General features: G+C 38.8%; 1 protein-coding gene across 1 annotated transcript in view; it reads left to right on the top strand.

Annotated features, from left to right (window-relative positions):
• Positions 1-15,785, top strand: part of SLC16A1 (solute carrier family 16 member 1) — a 49,046-nt gene extending 33,261 nt beyond the window's left edge. The window contains exons 3-5 of the mRNA XM_035017740.1: positions 2,860-3,003; positions 8,874-9,740; positions 12,100-15,785. Of these exons, the coding sequence (XP_034873631.1) occupies positions 2,860-3,003; positions 8,874-9,740; positions 12,100-12,371 (1,283 nt within the window). The 3' untranslated portion in view covers positions 12,372-15,785. The remainder of the gene's footprint in view (positions 1-2,859; positions 3,004-8,873; positions 9,741-12,099) is intronic.
• The last annotated feature ends 3,326 nt before the right edge of the window (positions 15,786-19,111 follow it).

Raw genomic sequence — 19,111 nt, forward strand, 5'->3', positions numbered from 1 at the left:
TTTCCAAACCAGCCGTGGTCTAATATTTTCCTGAAGTGACTTAGAAAGTCAATGAAAACTTCTTTATACATATCCTTGGTTGGGCCTGAAATCTCTCCTGGCAACCAGTTCTTGATCCAGCCTTAAAGAGACTTAGTCCTCCGAAATACTAGGATATCAAAAGGTTTGATTCTGGGGCACCTGGGTGGCTCAGTCTGTTAGGCGTCTGCCTTCAGCTCAGGTCGTGATCCTGGGGTCCTGGGATCAAGCCCCGAGTCTGGCTCCCTGCTCAATAGGGAGCCTGCTTTTTCCTCTCCTTCTCCTGCTGCCACTCCCCCTGCTTGTGCTCTCTCTCTCTCTCTCTCTCAAATAAATCTTTAAAAAGAAGAAAAAAGGTTTGATTCCTTCTTGCATGCTTACGTACACCATAATTTAAATTTGGGTTCCCTGGGGTCAGAGCTGACCTTTTAATTGAATCATACTGCAGCTTTGAGTATAGTACTAGAATATATGTAACTGCAGAATTTTCCATAGTGTTTATGGAAATAGAATATGTCAACATATAACCAATAATATATTCTGAATACGTACATTCCATATTTTTAAAAAATAGACTTACTGTCTTCTAAGGAACTAATTATAGAATGAACATAATGTCAGAATTTACTGTGCTAATAGAAGAAAATATAATTTCTATGTCTTCTGCTTAATAGCTTAGTTCCAAAAATATGGAGTACAATGTAATAGGGAGAAAATGGGCTGGATTTGAAACTTGGTTCTTGGTAGCTTAGTGACTTTGCAAAGTTCAAACCTCAGTTCATTTCCTTGTGTGCCCTTCCCTACTGATGCATTGCAGTGATCCTCTCTGTTTGCAGTCCTCTACCTTAACCAGGCAGATAAGGTATGGTGTCATGTAAACAAAGTTGTCATTCCCCCAAGTCCATATCCATGAAGTACAGACAGAGGTATATTCTTTTATAAAGAAATAAAATGCAATGAATATCATTCAGTATAATCAGAAAATAATGTTAGTCTACTTAAGAGTTGTGTTGCGGCTTTTATTTATTTATTTTTAAGATTTTATTTATTTATTTGATAGAGAGAGACACAGCGAGAGAGGGAACACAAGCAGTGGGAGTGGGAGAGGGAGAAGCAGGCTTCCCGCTGAGCAGGGAGCCTGATGTGGGGCTTGATCCCAGGACCCTAGGATCATGACCTGAGCCGAAGGCAGACGCTTAACGACTGAGCCACTCAGGCGCCCCACAGCTTTTATTTTTTTTTAAAGATATTTGAGAGAGAGAGAGAGAGCGTGCATGCAAGCAGGGGGGGAGGGGCAGGGGGAGAGAATCTGCAAGCTGACTCCCTGGTGAGTGTGGAGCCCCATTCAGGGCTTAATTTCACCACCCCAGATCATGACCCCAGCCGATACCAAGAGCTGGAGGCTCAACTGACTGAGCCATCCGGGCACCCTATGTTACAGCTTTTGAAACATTGTTTGGTTTGACTAAGAGTTTATTATAATTAACACTTAAAAATATGGAAAGGGGAGTGCCTGGGTGGCTCAGTCGTTAAGCGTTTGCCTTCGGCTCCTGGGATGGAGCCCTACATCGGGCTCCCTGCTCTGCGGGAAGCCTGCTTCTCCCTCTCCCACTCCCCCTGCTTGTGTTCCCTCTCTCACTGTGTCTCTCTCTGCCACACAAATAAATAAAATCTTAAAAAACTTGGAAAGGGGAATTACAGATTATACCTATTTGTAGCAAGTAAGGAGAGCCCATTTGATACTCATATTTGAAAACTGATACATTAAATTCATCAAATCTTTTTTTTCTTGATCCTTATAATACTTCACATTTTATTTGGTTCCTTCTTTCACATTGAAGAAAAACTGATAATTTTGGTATGCATCTCTTTATAAGAGGAAATTTTATCAGATTATCTTAGATAACACTATTTCCTATCTTCTTGAATTGTTAGATCCAAGATATTTTAACCATCATTTGACTTAATCTCCTGAAAGCTTTGTTTCACAGTACTGCTACCATGAAACAGTAATTTAGGCATGGAATCAGGTTAATTCTAAAGAAATACTCAATTCAGTACCTGAGACGTCTAGGTATAACTGGGAACAGTTTTTTGTTTTCAATTTAGATTTCTTTTTTTTTTTTTAAAGATTTTATTTGTTTATTTGACAGAGACACAGCAAGAGAGGGAACACATACAGGGGGAGTGGGAGAGGGAAAAGCAGGCTTCCCGCGGAGCAGGGAACCCCATGCGGGGCTCCATCCCAGGACCCTGGGATCTTGACCTGAGCCAAAGGCAGACGCTTAACGACTGAGCCACCCAGGTGCCCTCAATTTAGATTTCCTAATTGCAAAGCTACTTAAACTTGAAAAAAATAATTTTGTATTTTTCAGGGTTTTTTTCTTTTTAAAAAATATGACACAAACTACATTTATGATAATGTGTAAATAATGCTCTAATATCATCATATCAGAGTGCCTGTCCAAAAATTAAAACAGAGCAAACTTACTAAATATATTTATCATATCCTAGATCATCAACAAGCCTATCAACATCCATTACCAAGGTGTTCTCAGCCAGTTCTGCCTTATAAGAGGAAGATCAAGGAGAGAACCAGAGTCTTATATTTTAGTAAAATTCCATCCAATATTTATAGATGAGATACACAATGATGTTTTTTAGCATCTTTATTTTCCAATACACCTTTGAGTATGAAATAAATGTAGAAAACAATATTCTTACCATTGTCTTTGTTTTTATCTATTTTAAAGGACTTGTCATTTAGCATCAATGCCTTGTGTAGATATGAGGGAGTTAGTTCCTTTCCTCTGTGTTACTAAATTTCTGGTTCTCTCCTAGGTCCTATCAGCAGTATCCTGGTGAATAAATATGGCAGTCGTCCAATCATGATTGCTGGTGGCTGCTTGTCAGGCTGTGGCTTGATTGCGGCTTCTTTCTGTAATACTGTTCAGGAACTTTACTTGTGTGTTGGAGTCATTGGAGGTAAGTTACTGTTGATTCATTTTCAAGCATTAATTTATTGCTGGCTATTTGGTATTCATTTAACATTCATCTTTCAGATCTTTTGAGTGAAATTCCTACCTTATAGAAATTACTTGATTATCATTTTGAAGAGCTATAGATACATTAAAGGGTACTAGAAAAGCAAACTTCTAAAGAAATTCCTGTTATACAGAGGGTGTTCATTGTTGAATGAATGATTAATGAAAGAGATGATTGCATCCCTTGTCCTAAGAATAGTCAGTGGTGGTAGATAAAATGTGTTAGGCAACTTCTTGCAAAGGTGATCATTGGTTATTACTCTTTCTCATTACCTCTTTGCACAGGGAATAGGCTTCTACTGGAGCAGGAGAGAGTATAGAATATAAAGCAGGAATTATCTGGCAGAATGTCCAAATACATTTCTGAGGGATAGAAGACCCACTTAATAATTCCTCCCTCCTTTTTTGGTAGCCAAATTAAAATAATGAACTGCTGATGAGTATAATAGAGATTATTCATAATTTCACAATCCAGAGAATATGACTATTAACATTTTGATGTATATCTTTCCATACTTCTTCCTGTGCACAAAGATAAAACCTTTTTTAATACAAAAAATGATCAGATAATGTTTTGTAACCAGTTTTTCACTTAACAGGATACCATGAACATCTTTCCATGTCATTAAATACTACAAGATTTTTAATCTGTTATTCCATTGAATAGATATGTACAATAATTTTTTTAGTAAGCTGTATGACACATATGGGGCTTGAACTCACAACCCCGAGATCAGGAGTCTTATGCTCTACTGACTGAGCCAGCTATGCACCCCGATACATACCATAATTTTATTTGACCAGTCTCTTAGTTAATTGTTCAATATTTAGGGTTTTGGTTTTTATTTTTTACATTTTCTTACTATTAATAAACAGTACTGTGTTGATAATCCTTCGTGAACATGAATATTTTCTTAGGATAATTTTGTAAAAGTGGAACTGCTGTGTGTTTTAAAGATACATATGAGCTAAATTGCCAAAAAGATCATGCTCACCATAATGTGAGAGGGCATACAGCCTTGACAACAATGGGATATTATCCTTTTTAATTATTGCCAGGTGAATCATTTAACAGGTGAACAGTATTTCCTGATTTTAATTTAAATCTCTATTAGGAAAGTAAATGTTTTTAATATGTTTGTGGCTATATATTTGGGGTTTTTTGTTTATTGTCTTTGTACAAAATGCTTATTGACTGCTTTTGTGTACCTATTTAAAAATAATGTGTAATAACTTTATAGGTTAAATTATTATCCCTTTGCATAAGACAGTTATTTTGGGGTGCCTGGGTGGCTCAGGTTAAGTGTCTGTCTTCAGCTCGGGTCATGATCTGAGGGTCCTGGGATTGAGCCCCATGTCAGGCTCTCTGCTCAGCAGGGAGTCTGCTTCTCCCTCTTCCCCTGCCCCTCCCCCCTCCCCCCTGCTCATGCTCTCTCTCTCTCTCTCTCTCTCACTCCCTCTCTCTCAAAATAAATAAAATCTTAAAAAAAAAGACAGTTATTTTTCCAAAAATTTTTTTACATTTAATTATGGTAAAATACATATAAAATTTACATTCCTAACCATCTTTTTAAGTATTCAGTTCAGTGGTATTAAGTATATTCACATTCTTATGCAACCATTTCCACCATCCATTTTCAGAACTGTTTCATCTTACAGAACTGAAACCCTGTCCCCATTAAACAGTAACTTCCTATTCCCCCTCCCCCCAAATATCTGTTCCCAATTAATTTTTTTCTGTTGAATTTTGTTTGGAAGAAAGTTTTTTAATTTAGTCTTATTCCACTTTTTTCCCTCTTCATCTACAATTTCAGGTATTCAAAACTCTCAATACTTCATGATTTTTGTCTTGTATATCATTATTACAAAGTTCTACACTCTAAGATTATGAATATATTTGCCTACTTTTTTTAAATTGTGTTTTAATTCCAGTGTAGTTAGCATAGTGTTACATTAGTTTCAGGTGTGCAGTCTAGTGCTCCAACAATTCCATATATTACTCAGTGCTCATCAAGATAAATGTATTCTTTTTTTTTTTTAAAGATTTTATTTATTCATTTGACAGAGATAGATACAGCGAGAGAGGAAACACAAGCAGGGGGAGTGGGAGAGGGGGAAGCAGGCTTCCCGCTGAGCAGGAAGCCCGATGCGGGGCTCAATCCCAGGACCCTGGGATCATGACCTGAGCCGAAGGCAGACATTTAATCACTGAGCCACCCAGGCGCCCCAAGATAAATGTATTCTTAATCTCCTTCACCTATTTCACCCATCGCCCCACCCCCCTCTCCCCTTGTTCTCTATAGTTAAGAGTCTGGGGTTGTGTTGTTGTGTTTGTTTGTTTGTTTTTGGTTTGTCTCCCCCCTGCCCCTTGGTTCATTTGTTTTGTTTCTTAAATTACACACATGAGTGAAATCATATGCTATTTGTATTCTTTGGCTTATTTAACATAACATTATACTCTCTAGATCCATCCATGTTGTTGCCCATGGCAGGATTTCATTCTTTTTATGGCTAAATAATATTTCATTGTATAGGGGCGCCTGGGTGGCCTCAGTCCGTTGAGCGGTTGAGCATCTGACTCTTGGTTTCAGCCTGGGCCATGATCTCAGGGTCCTGGGATTGAGCCCTGTCTCGGGCTCTGTTTTCAGTTAGCAGTGTTTTTGAGATTCTCTTCCTCTCCCTTTGCACCCTCCCCCCCACCCACCCCCCACTCCCCCCCGCCGCTCGCTCCCATGCACGCATGTGTGCACACTCTCTCTCTCTCAAATAAATAAATAAATAAATCCTTAACAAAAATAATATTCCTGTGTGTGTATATATATATATCTTTATCCATCACATCTTTATCCATTCACCAGTCAATGGATACTTGGGTTGCTTCCATAATTTGGCTATTGTAAATAATGCTGCAGTAAACATCAGGGTGCATATGTCCCTTCGAATTGGTGTTTTCATCTTCTTTGGGCAAATATCCAGTAGTGGAATTACTGGATCGTATGGTAATCCTATTTTTAGTTTTTTGAGGAACCTTCTTACTGTCTTCCACAGTAGCTACACCAGCTTGCTTTCCCACCAACAGTGCACGAGGGTTCCTTTTTCTCCACATCCTCCCCAACATTTGTTGTTTCTTGAGCTTTTGATTTTAGCCATTCTGACAAGTGTGAGGTGATACCTCATTGTAGTTTTAATGGTGATGAGTGGTGTTGAGCATCTTTTCATGTGTCTGTTGGCCATCTGTATGTTTCTTTGGGGAAATATCTATAATGTCTTCTGCCCATTTTTGAATTGGATTATTTGTTTTGTGTGTGTGTGTATATGTTATAAGTTCTTTATTATTTTGGCTACTAGCCCTTTATCAGATATGTCATTTTCAAATATCTGTTCCCATTCAGTACGTTGTCTTTTTGTTTCGTTGATTGTTTCCTTTGCTGTGCTGGAGGTTTTTGTTTTGATGTAGTCCCAAGAGTTTATATTTACTTTTGATTCCCATCTAGAAAGATGTTACAGCTGATGTCTGAGAAATTACTGCCTCTGCTCTCTTCTAGAATTTTTATGGTTTCAGGTCTCACATTTAGGTCCTTAATCCATTTTGAGTTTATGATTGTATATGGTGTAAGAAAGTGGTTCAGTGTCATTCTTTTGCATGTAGTGTCCAGTTTTCCCATCACCATTTGTTAAGGATACTGTCTTCTTCCCACTGCATATTCTTGCCTCCTTTGTCAAAGATTAATTGACCATATAATCGTGGGTTTATTTCTGGGCTTTCCATTCTGTTCCATTGATCTATGTGCCTATTTTTGTGCTTGTACCATACTGTTTTGATTACTACAGTTTTGTAATATACTTGAAATCTGGAATTTTGATACCTTCAGCTTTGTTCTTTTTTTTTTTTTCAAGATTGCTTTGGCTATTTGGGCATCTTTTGTAGTTTCATATAAATTTTAGGGTTATTTGTTCTAGTTCTGTGAAAAATGCTGTTGGTAATTTGATAAGGATTGCATTTAATCTGCTTTGATCCATCTTTGGTTGGATCAAGATTGGATCCAATCTTTGATCCAAAGATTGCTTTGAGTAGTATGGATATTTTAACAATATTTGTTCTTCCATTCCATGAGCATGGAATGTCTTTCCATTTATTATATTTTCCTACTTTTAAACATATGTTCTCCCCCCAGTTCTTACACTTAAAATTTCTGAATGGAAGAAAACATTACATAAAATGAGAAGAAAGAAGTATGAAACTCTCTTTGTTCCCACATGGTTAGTCAGTTTGTTCATTTGCTCTTTTAGTTCCTCAAATATTTATTAACAACCATGTGTATGTCAAGCAATGTTCTAGATTTTGTTGGGAACAGGGCAACAACTAGAGCTAAATCATACTCTTTAATGGGAGGAAACAGACAATACTACTCACAAATGTATGAAGAAATAGGAAAAATATCAGGTAGTGATAATGCTATACAAAGCCTCAAAATAAAATGTTCTGACAGGGAAGGACTGGGTAGTCTACAAAGGTAGGTCACTCTGAAGAGATGACCTTAACCAAGAGATTTGAGTAGCAACAGGGAACAAGCTTTGTGAAAATTTAGGGGAGTGTGCTTATTGGCACAGGTGAGAATGGTCTGGTATGAGATGAGGAAGAGAGGTAAGGGCCAACGTAAAGGTTATGGATGGGAAGCCATAGCAGGCCTGAAATAGGGGAGTGATCTGCCCTGGTGTATTGGTTTAAGCCTCTGTGAATAGCTTAAACATAAATAGCAGGGAGTTGGAGCAAGTGGGGGCCAGGGAGAGCATCTAGAAGTTATTTGAATATTTACTTTTACTAGCACTGTTTATTGAACAAATTCTACAGTAATTTAAAATTTCACTTTTACATTAAATCACATATCTATGTTAAATCATTTTATATTAAATCATATATATATATATATAAATCAGGTATGTTCGTGGACTTTCTGTCCACTTTCACTGATAAGTGTTTACCTATACCTGAGTCAGAGCCACACTGTTGTAATGACTGTAGCTTTTGGAAGTCCATTTAAATATCTGTTAATGTTTGTCCCACTCCTCCAGTACCACCAAAAATTTTCTGGTTGACTCCCATGCATTCTATGTTTTAGAGTCATTTTACCTATTCCAAAATGAAATGCACTGACATTTCATTGGAATCACATTAAATTAATGCATTCATTTAGGGAGTACTGACATCTTGATAATGCTGTGTTTTATTATCCAAAAATTCTGTGTGTGTGTGTGTGTGGTTTTTTAATTCTCTAACCCTTTAGGAAAGTTACATAATTGTAGTGATTCTAAATTGCACATTTTTTTACTTTTTGGAGCTATTGTAAAAGGAATAATTTTGTATTGCATTTTCTGTTGTAAAATTTGTCTCTAATTGTAACTATCTACTTAATGATCTTCTGTTGTTACAGTGACTCCTCGGGTGATTCTGTAAGACTAGACAAATAATATAAGCAACAATCATAAAAATAACATTTATTGAGTGCTTACTACATGCCAGGCACTCTTCTGAGTGTTTTACTCACAGTAGTGCTTTGTCCCCTTTTACATATGAGGAAACACGCACGTGTCTGATACTACCAGCCAGTAAATAGTGATGCTGAGGCTTGAAACCACGTAGTCTGGTTCTAGATCCCATACTTTAAACCACTATACAGTATGTCCTGTAGTGGTGAGGATTTTTATCTCCTTTGTATTATTTATACTTCTCATTTTAATTTCTTTGTTTGGTTATGTAATTCCAGATTTGTTTCTGACATTTATGTGATTTTTTTTCTCCCTCCTCCCCAGGTCTTGGGCTTGCCTTCAACTTGAATCCTGCTCTGACCATGATTGGCAAGTATTTCTACAAGAGGCGACCGTTGGCGAATGGACTGGCCATGGCAGGCAGCCCTGTGTTCCTCTCCACTCTGGCCCCTCTCAATCAGGCTTTCTTTGGTATCTTTGGCTGGAGAGGGAGCTTCTTAATTCTTGGGGGTCTCCTACTAAACTGCTGTGTAGCTGGAGCCCTGATGCGACCAATAGGGCCCCCACCAACAAGTGCAGGGAAAGATAGGTCTAAAGAATCCCTTCAGGAAGCTGGAAAATCTGATGAGAAAAAGGGAGCAGGTGATGCAAGTACAGATCTTATTGGAGGAAACCGCAAAGAAGAGAAACAATCAGTCTTCCAAACAATTAATAAATTCCTGGACTTATCTCTGTTCACACACAGAGGCTTTTTGCTATACCTGTCCGGAAACGTGCTCATGTTTTTTGGACTGTTTACCCCTTTGGTCTTTCTTAGTAATTATGGCAAGAGTCAACATTACTCTAGTGAGAAGTCTGCCTTCCTTCTTTCCATTCTGGCTTTTGTTGACATGGTAGCCAGACCATCTATGGGACTTGTAGCCAACACCAAGTGGATAAGACCTCGAGTTCAGTATTTTTTTGCGGCTTCTGTTGTTGCAAATGGAGTGTGTCATCTGCTAGCACCTTTATCTTCCAGCTATATTGGGTTCTGTGTCTATGCGGGATTCTTTGGATTTGCATTTGGGTGGCTCAGCTCAGTGTTGTTTGAAACACTGATGGACCTCGTTGGACCCCAGAGGTTCTCCAGCGCCGTGGGATTGGTGACCATTGTGGAATGCTGTCCTGTCCTCCTGGGGCCACCACTTTTAGGTATAGTATGCCTTACTACCTCTTTGGTTCTGTTAACATGAAATAGGCATAGAAGATGGAAAAGGGTGATAGAAAGCCAAGATTAGTAAGCTGCTTGGTGGCAGAAAGTATTTCTCATTTCTGTAGCTTCAGTGTTGGCACAGTGCTGGGCACAGCATAATTGCTCAGATTCTTACAGAATTGATTACACTGAACCAACAACCTGAAAGGTGAATCAAATATTTTTACAAATGGCATTCTTTTTTGAATTATGTTTTCTCTTCAAAAAACTTATGTGCTTCTGGGTGTTATACGCAAACAATGAATCATGGAACACTACATCAAAAACTAATGATGTAATGTATGGTGACTAACATAACATAATAATAAAAAAAAATTAAAAAGCAAACAACAGCAACAACAACAACAAAAACTTACGTGCTTGTTGTAGAAAAACATGTAAAATACAACTCCACTGCTGATAATAGCTACCATGTAAGCTCATGGTTTACCAGGGACTGTTTCTAACCATTTTCTATATCCTCGTATATCTCACAAGCCTATGAAATAGGACTGTCATAGTTCCTACTTCATAAGAAATAGAAACTTTGAAAGGTTAAATAATTTGCCTTATATCATACGGCTAGTAAGTGAGTATATAATTTGGGAACTGTTTCCTAAGGTTATTAAATACTTCATTTTTTAAATTAATAGCTCATTAGATAACATTAGTGAAAATATAATTTGGCCCTCCTTTTAGATGTATACTTCTTAAAAGTATGATTTGGCTAGTGAGTGAGGATACATAAAAGAAGTCCTACAGCTATCTTTTGATATTGTTCTCTTCCTCCCCATATCCAGTGATTGCCAAGTCTTGTCAGTTTTCATCTCCTAAATCTCTTTCTAATGGGCCCACTTTTCCATCACACCACCACCCTGTCCACAGCTCCTGTCTCCCATCTGGGCTGCTCCATCCACGAGCCTCCTGGCTGGTCTACCCATATCCATTCTATCCGGCCTTCAATCTTTTCTACTCTGCAGGCAAAATTTATCTGTGCAAATGCAAACCTGATAGCCCAGCTGATTAGATCTTTCCAGTTGCTTCCCATTGTTGTCAGGGTGGAGATCAGATTCCCTAATGTGGCCTTCAAGGCGCCTCCCAGCCTGGCCACCAATGTCTCCAGCCTCATTTCCTGTCACTCACCTTTTGTTCTCTCTGCTCCAGCAGCCCCGCCCTTCCTCCTTCCCTCTCACACCCCGCTTCCTCCCACCTGCCTTTGCCCTTGCTGTTCCCTGGCCACAGCCTTCTGCCATCCCTTCCTCCTGGATAACTCCCATCCCCCTCTAGGTCTCTGCTTCATTTACACTTTGAGAGAAGCCTTCCTGACCCTGCTTGCTGCTGCCAACTCCCGATTTTCTGCTTGCAAACCCTCCTTGTCACGGTTTGTGTAATTATTTGATTAACATTTCTCTTGTCCACTGAACTGTGGAGGTTTTCTCCTCTGCTCTCCCTTATCCTCACGGCCAGCAGCCCAGTGCCTGGTGCAAGCGTAGGCTCAGTGAGTTTGGCTGGATGGCCAGTGCCCTGAGTTAGAAAAGCACATGGAATCCTGTTTGAATTGGTTATATTCAGTCCTTCTCTGAGGTATAGAGTAGGGTTTTCCAGAGTTTATTCCTTAACATGCCAATTTGTGAAGTGCTAATAAATTCTACTATCGTGAGGATTTCATGGCCAAAAACATTTGGGGAACACCAAGTTTGATAGATTGCTCTACTAGAGGACCTTGCAGAACCTTTAATATGCTAATGCACGTGGTGACTCTTCACTGGAGGAGCCTAGGATGTGCCTTTTCTTAAGTCTGACTTTGTAGACAGTGAGCGTGATGACAGATGCTGCCTGTCGTGAGGGCTAAGCACTTAAGATGGTGGAAAGGTGTTGCTGTTAGTTAATTCTGTAGCTTCGACAAGGGGGCCGCTTTTTGGGAATGCTGATGTCAGCAAAAGAGCACTGGCAGGGGACTGCAATTAGCTCTGGGGCCTGGGGCAAGACTCCTACACCTCTTTTGAGCAACAAATTTTTCCACTGTGAAGGGAGAGACTTGATTCTAGGTGATCTCTGGGTCTTTCCCCATTCCAATTGGCCAAGACTTCATTACTTTCAAGGTGCAAAAGTAATGGGATATGCAAGGCCATCTAAAATCAAATGTGACATCATAAAAGATGAGATCATTGTTAACAGTTCCTTTTTAGATGAATCTGTCATTTGTGGGCTCTTTGAGGATTGGTTGTCATCTTCTTTCTGAGTGGATCCTTCAGCTCTCTTTGGGGAAGGTATACTTGGTTACTTTTGTCCACCTAACTTTGTTTTGGATATCTTTAGGTCGTCTGAATGACATCTATGGAGACTACAAATACACCTACTGGGCATGTGGTGTGATCCTCATTATAGCAGGCATCTATCTCTTTATTGGCATGGGCATCAATTATCAACTCGTGGCAAAAGAGCAGAAAGCAGAGAAGCAGCAGAAAAAGGAAAGCAAAGAGGAGGAGACCAGTGTGGATGCTGCTGAGAAGCCAAAAGAATATGCAGCAGAATCTGCAGAGCAGAAAGACACAGAAGGAAGTCCCAAAGAGGAGGAGAGTCCAGTCTAAACCTTTGGGGCGCAAGGGTCAATGAAGCAGCTGTGACCCAAGATCCCTGAAAATATCTACTGGCCTGTAATCCAGCAGTGGTGCTCAATGCCAATAGTGGACATGTGTGTGGGAATTGTACCAGGTGTTCAGTGATGGGAAGTTTTGTTTTCACTCCTTACCAGCAGCCTGAATTAAAAATGCCATACCTTTGGGGAGGGAGTGGTTGGCAAAGAATGAGAGAAGGACGTAGTGTGGGGGTTTTTTTTGTTTGTTTGTTTGTTTAAATCCTAGCTTTTAACAGTGTCCAGAAGATTTTAATATGTGCCTTAAGTTTTAGTCTTTAGAACTCTTTAGGGAGCCTTAACTTTTTAAACCATTCTGCTGAATTCATCTATTTTAAGTGTTATGTTATAAGGAAAAATAACAACTAACTTGTTTCAGACAAATCTAAAATTTAAAATTAATCTTGCTTCATTGTTATTTGTAATATACTGTCAGACATCACCACTGGAAGATTTATGAATAGAAATACTGGTTAGAAGTTGGGATTTTATAAAATCCTGACTAAAATATTTTCCTTGCATCAGTAGTTGCCTGGCATAGTGCCTGATAAGCTATATATTTAGGAAATTTAAGGCATAAAACTTTGGAAACATCTTGGCCGTTCTAGACACATTGTACTCATCAGCACCCCTCTGGAATCTTTTCTTGGGATGCTAATATTATTAGTGTTTGAGAATTTATTTCATTAAATTACTATTTTCCTTATTCAAAGACAAATTTTGAGTGGTTATAGACCATTGCCCCCTTTGAAATTACTTAGTATTTTTCACTATAAAAGTTAATTTTAAAATATGCAAAAGTATATATTTGTACCTCCTTAGTAAATACAACACATCTAATTAAATGTAGACAGATATTTCAAACAGCAGCTGAATTCAGCTTCAGTTTTACCAAAACCTCAGTTAAACTGTGAGATTTAGAATTTTTTTGTTGTTGATTTTCCTGGAATTTTCCCCCATTGATTCATAGTGGTTCCATTTATATCTGTGTCTAGCTTAGAGCTGTGTGTGAGATATTCAATCTTTGTGTGCTTGTTTGTTTTTTTTTTAATGTTTGCTAATAAAAGAAAGCCAGAGTGATTTGGCCTCAGGCAAACCAGTAGGAATAAGATTGGGAGGGAAGTTGCTCCTTTTCTTTTTCTGAGGCCTGGAAAAAATTATGTTTTGCTTATAATTATTGGACACATTCTTACTACTCCACACAAAACTAAAGTATTGTGACCCTTTTTACTTACTTGAAAAGTAGAGAAATGAGTTTAGTATAAGGTAGGGAGGATGGACCAGAATGAAATCTGTAAATATTTTTTAACCTAATATCTTCTAAAATGCACAAGAAGATAATGATAGACACTCAATAAATTATATTCAGTGCATTTAAAAATATCATTGTAATTGACACAGTGAAGTATAGGTACAAAACCTTTTGTGTAAGAGGCTGGCTTTTCCAAATAAACTTTTTTTTTTCTTTTTTTTAAGAAATGCTTCTCCCTCCAAATGTTTATTTTCTTGAGAAAATACTACTGTCTTCATTTTCATTATCAAGATCCAATTTGGCCCTTGCTAATATTAAATCATTTAGCTTGTGTGCTGTGGGAGCTGTGTATATGGCTTATTTTTACTTTTCTTCTTTCCTCCTTTTCTTTAAGGTAAGGAAGAGGGGAATTTTGAAATTACCTCTCTGAAAGCATCCAAAGCAGCTAACCCTAAGAACACAATGAAACTTCCCTTTCAATGCCTGAGTGTCATGGCAGATGGAGAAGGAATTTGAGGGGAGAAGCCTGCTGTGATTGTTGGCAGGCTTGGCTCCAGTTGGGACTCTGCTGTTTTCCATCGACCCGAGTCCATAATCTCTTTGTGCCTCCTTTCCCCTTCCATAAAAATGAGGATCACTGTCCATGAGGTAATATAAGTAAAGGAAATGGGAAAGGGGTAGGGTGGAGGAGGAGTAGTACAGGATTATTTTCTCCTGTAAGGGAGGAAAACCTTACCCTTCTTTCTAGGTTCTTTGGATGGCCTAATAATTAAATTGACATAAGACAGATAAGATACGAGAACAATTTAATTTCATACATAACGGGAACTTCACATAGACACGAGAGGGTCAAAAACAATCAGGCAACTGAGACTTACAAGCCATCCAAAGCTGAGGGGTGGGTAGGGTCTGCGGCCTCAAAAGGAATAAAGACAATTTACAAGAAGATGGGAAGAGCAAATGTTTGGTAAACCATGCCATGCAGAGAAGTCTTGTGTTTAAAAAAAAAAAAGGTAATACTGCTCTTCCTGCTACAGGCTCCCTATCTAAATTCTTTTAGGCAATTACAGGTGAGGTAAAAAGCTCTTCAGTCTGTTAGGCATCGGCTGCCTTCAGCTCAAATATTCCACATGCCAAAGTGGCACATTTTGGAACAGCCTTGTTCTGAACCCCATCACTCCATCCCAATTGTTGAGCTACGTCCATACCTAAGACCCTGCTTAGTCTTTGTTCAATAGTTGAATCTTGTTAGTGAAGGGTTAAAAACTGTTTCAAAGCTGGAATTAAACCTTTTATTGCCCAGTGCAACCCTGACTTTTTCCCTCTGAAGAGGCAGGATTAAAGTATTTATTCAAGATTAGTTTTGGTAACAGCCAACACTAAAACCCAGTATAGGCCTACTCTGTGCCATCTATCCTTTATCAGTCAGTGAATTCTCTTTGTGTTGTAGGTTGTGTTCAACACCAGGAAGCAGCTGGGCTTTCTGATCCAGTGTATTGTCCTTTACTCCATGTGAGGACTGTTTTCTTCCAATTCACAGGCTGCTTTGGAAACATAAATGTATGCAAAGAGCACCTATCTTTGTTTTCTGTCCCGCACCTTCCATAAGTCACAGAGAGAACATATACAGCTCTTAAGTAGTTGTAGGGCCTAAAAAGGCTTGGCAGTGTTTAGGAGCATACTCTGAAACAGGCTCCCCAGCCAAAGCTGGAAAATTAAGAAACTGATGGGTTGGTCAATGGCAGAAGATCATGGTGACAAGACTGTATTAATTAGTGTGCTATACTCCAGTCTGTGGAGAATTTAAATTATCTTAACTAGTCATGATAAATGAATAATTTCTACAAAATATTCAGGAAAGCATGATGGTAAAAACAAATTATGGAAAATTCAGAGGTGTTTTATCCCTGATTTAATCACGCAGATGACTAATCCTCTGAATTCTTGGGTTGTCTGAATTTAGTTTATGTTTGTATCATAGATACATATGTCAATATTAATCCTGTATTTTAAAAAGGAAAAAAAATTGTTAAAAGCCATTCAATATTTTTGTACGAGTCAGTGTTTGACTGTATTGAATTTCAGAATGGTAAATTGGGTATCGGTTTGTATGAAAAACCTACATGACTGGGTTTTACCTAGCAAATGGTTCATAGTATAACAAACCTAATAATCAGGTATGCACCCCTTCTCCCTGTTTTGCTTGGAAAGATGAGGAAAGGTGAACAGTAAATTTCCACCTTTGCAACACGGGTTGTCTTAATAATCAGGTCAGGCATTTGCCTAGAAGACACGAAGAAAGAGGTTAATGACAGACTTGTGTCAATATGAAAATTCTTTCAGTTCTTGACAGGAAGCGACAGCCCAAACTTGCTTGGCTTGCCCAGATCTGAGCAATTAAGCCAAGTTACTTCAGAGGGTAGAAGCATTTAGAGGGTTTCAAGTACATCACTTCTGAAGTGTGTTCTAGCTTTAGCATTTTAGATTCAGTCTCCCCTTTTCCCCCCCATCCAGTCTGGGCCATAGTGACAAAATCATTCAAATAACAGTGATTGGGAAGAGTACCCATGTGTATGTGTAGATTATCTTAAGCTGAACAGCATTGGATTTACTTCGTTTTGCTAACTTTTACCCTAAGCTGAACAGCATTGGATTTACTTCGTTTTGCTAACTTTTACCCTGACTTGCCTAGAGGAGACTGGGATAGCTAGCCGTGGAATTGCAGCCTGCTGCTTGCTTAACCATATAAGCTACCTGAGTTCAAATTGAGGCTGTGTGACCTCAGCCAAGTTACCGAGCCTCCATAAGCATCAGGTTTTTTTCTTCTGTAAGGTGTTAATAATAATTAGTACCACCTCCCCCCCAGGGTTATCAGGAAGGTTAGTTGATATGTGAGAGCTTATGTTAAATAAGGGCTTCACGAATGTAAATACCTGACTATAAAAAAAAAAAAATCAAAGAAAATTAATACTTGGGGAAAAAATTGCTCTTCTAATTCCCAAGATGGATCATTACTTAGGATAGTTTGGAAGTGACTTTTAAAGATAATATTAGCTAAATTTGGGGCGCCTGGCTGGTTCAGTCAAAAGAGCGTGCAACTCTCCATCTCAGGGTTTGAGTTCAAGCCCCACGTTGGGTGTAGAGCCTACTTGAAAAATAAAAAATAAAGAATATTAGCTAAATTATCAAATTCTCCTTTTGATCAGATCCTCCTTTTATTCTTATAAATGTAATGGTCTTTCTTTGGTAAATGAATGGATGAAATGAACAATTTATGAGGTTGGGGCATACATGCCCAGCTCTTGCTCACAAGAGGGATGTGAGTCCCAAAACCCTTGCTCCTGATGCTCTAACAGTACACCATCTCCAAGGAAGAGAGGCCCAACTAAAAGCAGATAAACATTTCCTCTCAATATTTGTGATGATTCTAAAAGAAGAAATATAACTAGTAACCAGTCATGATTAAAGTTGTCTGTCTCAGCAGTGATCTTAAATGCAAATTGAAGACTTGAGGTCTTAATTTTTTTGTACTACGTTGATAATGTAGTGATAACATGATTTAAATTATAAATTATCACTTAGTGGCCAAATAAATTGGTATTTAACTAACATTGACAGCAATTTCATGATGTGTGTCAAGGGCCATGAGTTCACATCTTTCTAAGAATTCCAGATTTGGAATTTATATAAGAAAAATGTCTGTCTTTAATCCTAAAGTGTATATCAGTAATTATTTAAATGAATGGTTATTATGGCCTTGTGGTATAAACATGGCACGATGTTAAACAGAAAGGCAAAACACAGGGGGCACCTGGGTGGCTCAGTTGGTTAAGTGCCTGCATTTGGCTGAGGTCATGATCCCAGGGTCCTGGGATGGAGCCCCACATCGGGCTCCCTGCTCAGCGGGGAGCCTGCTTCCTCTGCCTGCCACTCCCCTTGCTTGTGCTCTCGCTGTCTCTCTCTGACAAATAAATAAAATCTTTATATAAAAAAAAGAACACAAACTACCATGATGCAAGTTCCTATGTATATGTACACATACACACACATGCATATATACACATGCATGGCAGGGGAAAGAACATATACAGATAGACTTATCACTTTGTGACTGGTAAAATTAGACGTGATTTTTTCTATATTTTTCTACATTCCAAATTTTCTTAATGTGATGGTAACTTTTACACTAAAAAAATATTGAATGTAGCATGTAATACTGGTTTACACAGGGGAAAAATAGTACAGTTGATCTAGAAGGGTTCTGGCAAGAAACATGACTCCTAAGAAAATGAAGCTGATGATTATTACAAGCAGGTTATTTTTTCCTGCTTCTTCAAGAGTTGCATGTGGTGTAAGGGTGGAGGATGAGACATGGAACTCAAGAGCACAGTGGTCTCAAGTCATGATTTTGCTGGTCTGGACCAGAGCTGTGGGGTATGAGTCCATGGGCCACCTGTGTCAGCCTGCGGTGCCCCCTTCCTGGAGACCGTGCTCTTGGGGACAGCATCCCTGTGGTTCCCCCTCAGATCATCATTTTGCTGCAAGTGAATGTTTAACTCAGCCAGAGCATTCAGCACTTACCCACATCACAGTGTTGTAGACTTAAACATTATCTTACTGGAATCAGCATCAGAAAAAAATGCACTGATGTCACAAAAAGGAGAATTTGCTTGTCTGCACAGCTCTCATTTATTTACCAGCAAGTATTTACTGGATTCTTAACTATGTCCCAAGCATTGTTCTAGGCTTTGAGAATCCAACCATGAGCAAAGCACAGTAGGTCTTCCCATGTATCTTACATTCTAGGAGCAGAAGACGGACAGTGAACACTAGGTTATAAGGAAAATAGTATTTTGGTGTGTTTTTTTTAACATCTATGTGCTTATTTGCTGAATAGAACAGTGAACAAAATTTTTTCCTGGCACCCACAGCTTCTAGTCTAATGGGAAGGACTGTGTAGTAAGTGTTGTGGGGGGGCGGGGCAGCAAGCACATGGAGAATTCTTTAACCCTAAAAAGGACAAAAAGTATATTCTTGAGCAAGTTAATTTCTCTGAGCCTCTGGTAAAATAAACATTATGATATTGTGAGGATTAAGTGTAAAAGTACCCAGCATTCTATTGAGTGTATAGTAGCATTACATTGAGCTCATAGTGTTAAAAATTAAATAGCAGGGTGCCTGGGTGGCTCAGTCAGTTGAGTGTCGGACTCTCGATTTTGTCTCAGGTCGTGATCTCGGGGTCATGAGATGGGCTCTGCGAGGAGTCTGCTAAGGATTCTGTCTCTCCCTCTGCCCCTCCCCCGCGTGCTCTCTCTCTCAAATAAATCTTTTTATATATATATATTTTTTTAAGATTTATTTGACAGAGAGACAGCGAGAGAGGGAACACAAGCAGGGGGAGTGGGAGAGGGAGAAGCAGGCTTCCAGCTGAGCAGGGAGCCTGA

Source organism: Mirounga leonina, unplaced genomic scaffold, assembly GCF_011800145.1.
Source record: "Mirounga leonina isolate KUSES-001 unplaced genomic scaffold, KU_Mleo_1.0 Mir_173, whole genome shotgun sequence".
Lineage (NCBI taxonomy): Eukaryota > Metazoa > Chordata > Mammalia > Carnivora > Phocidae > Mirounga > Mirounga leonina.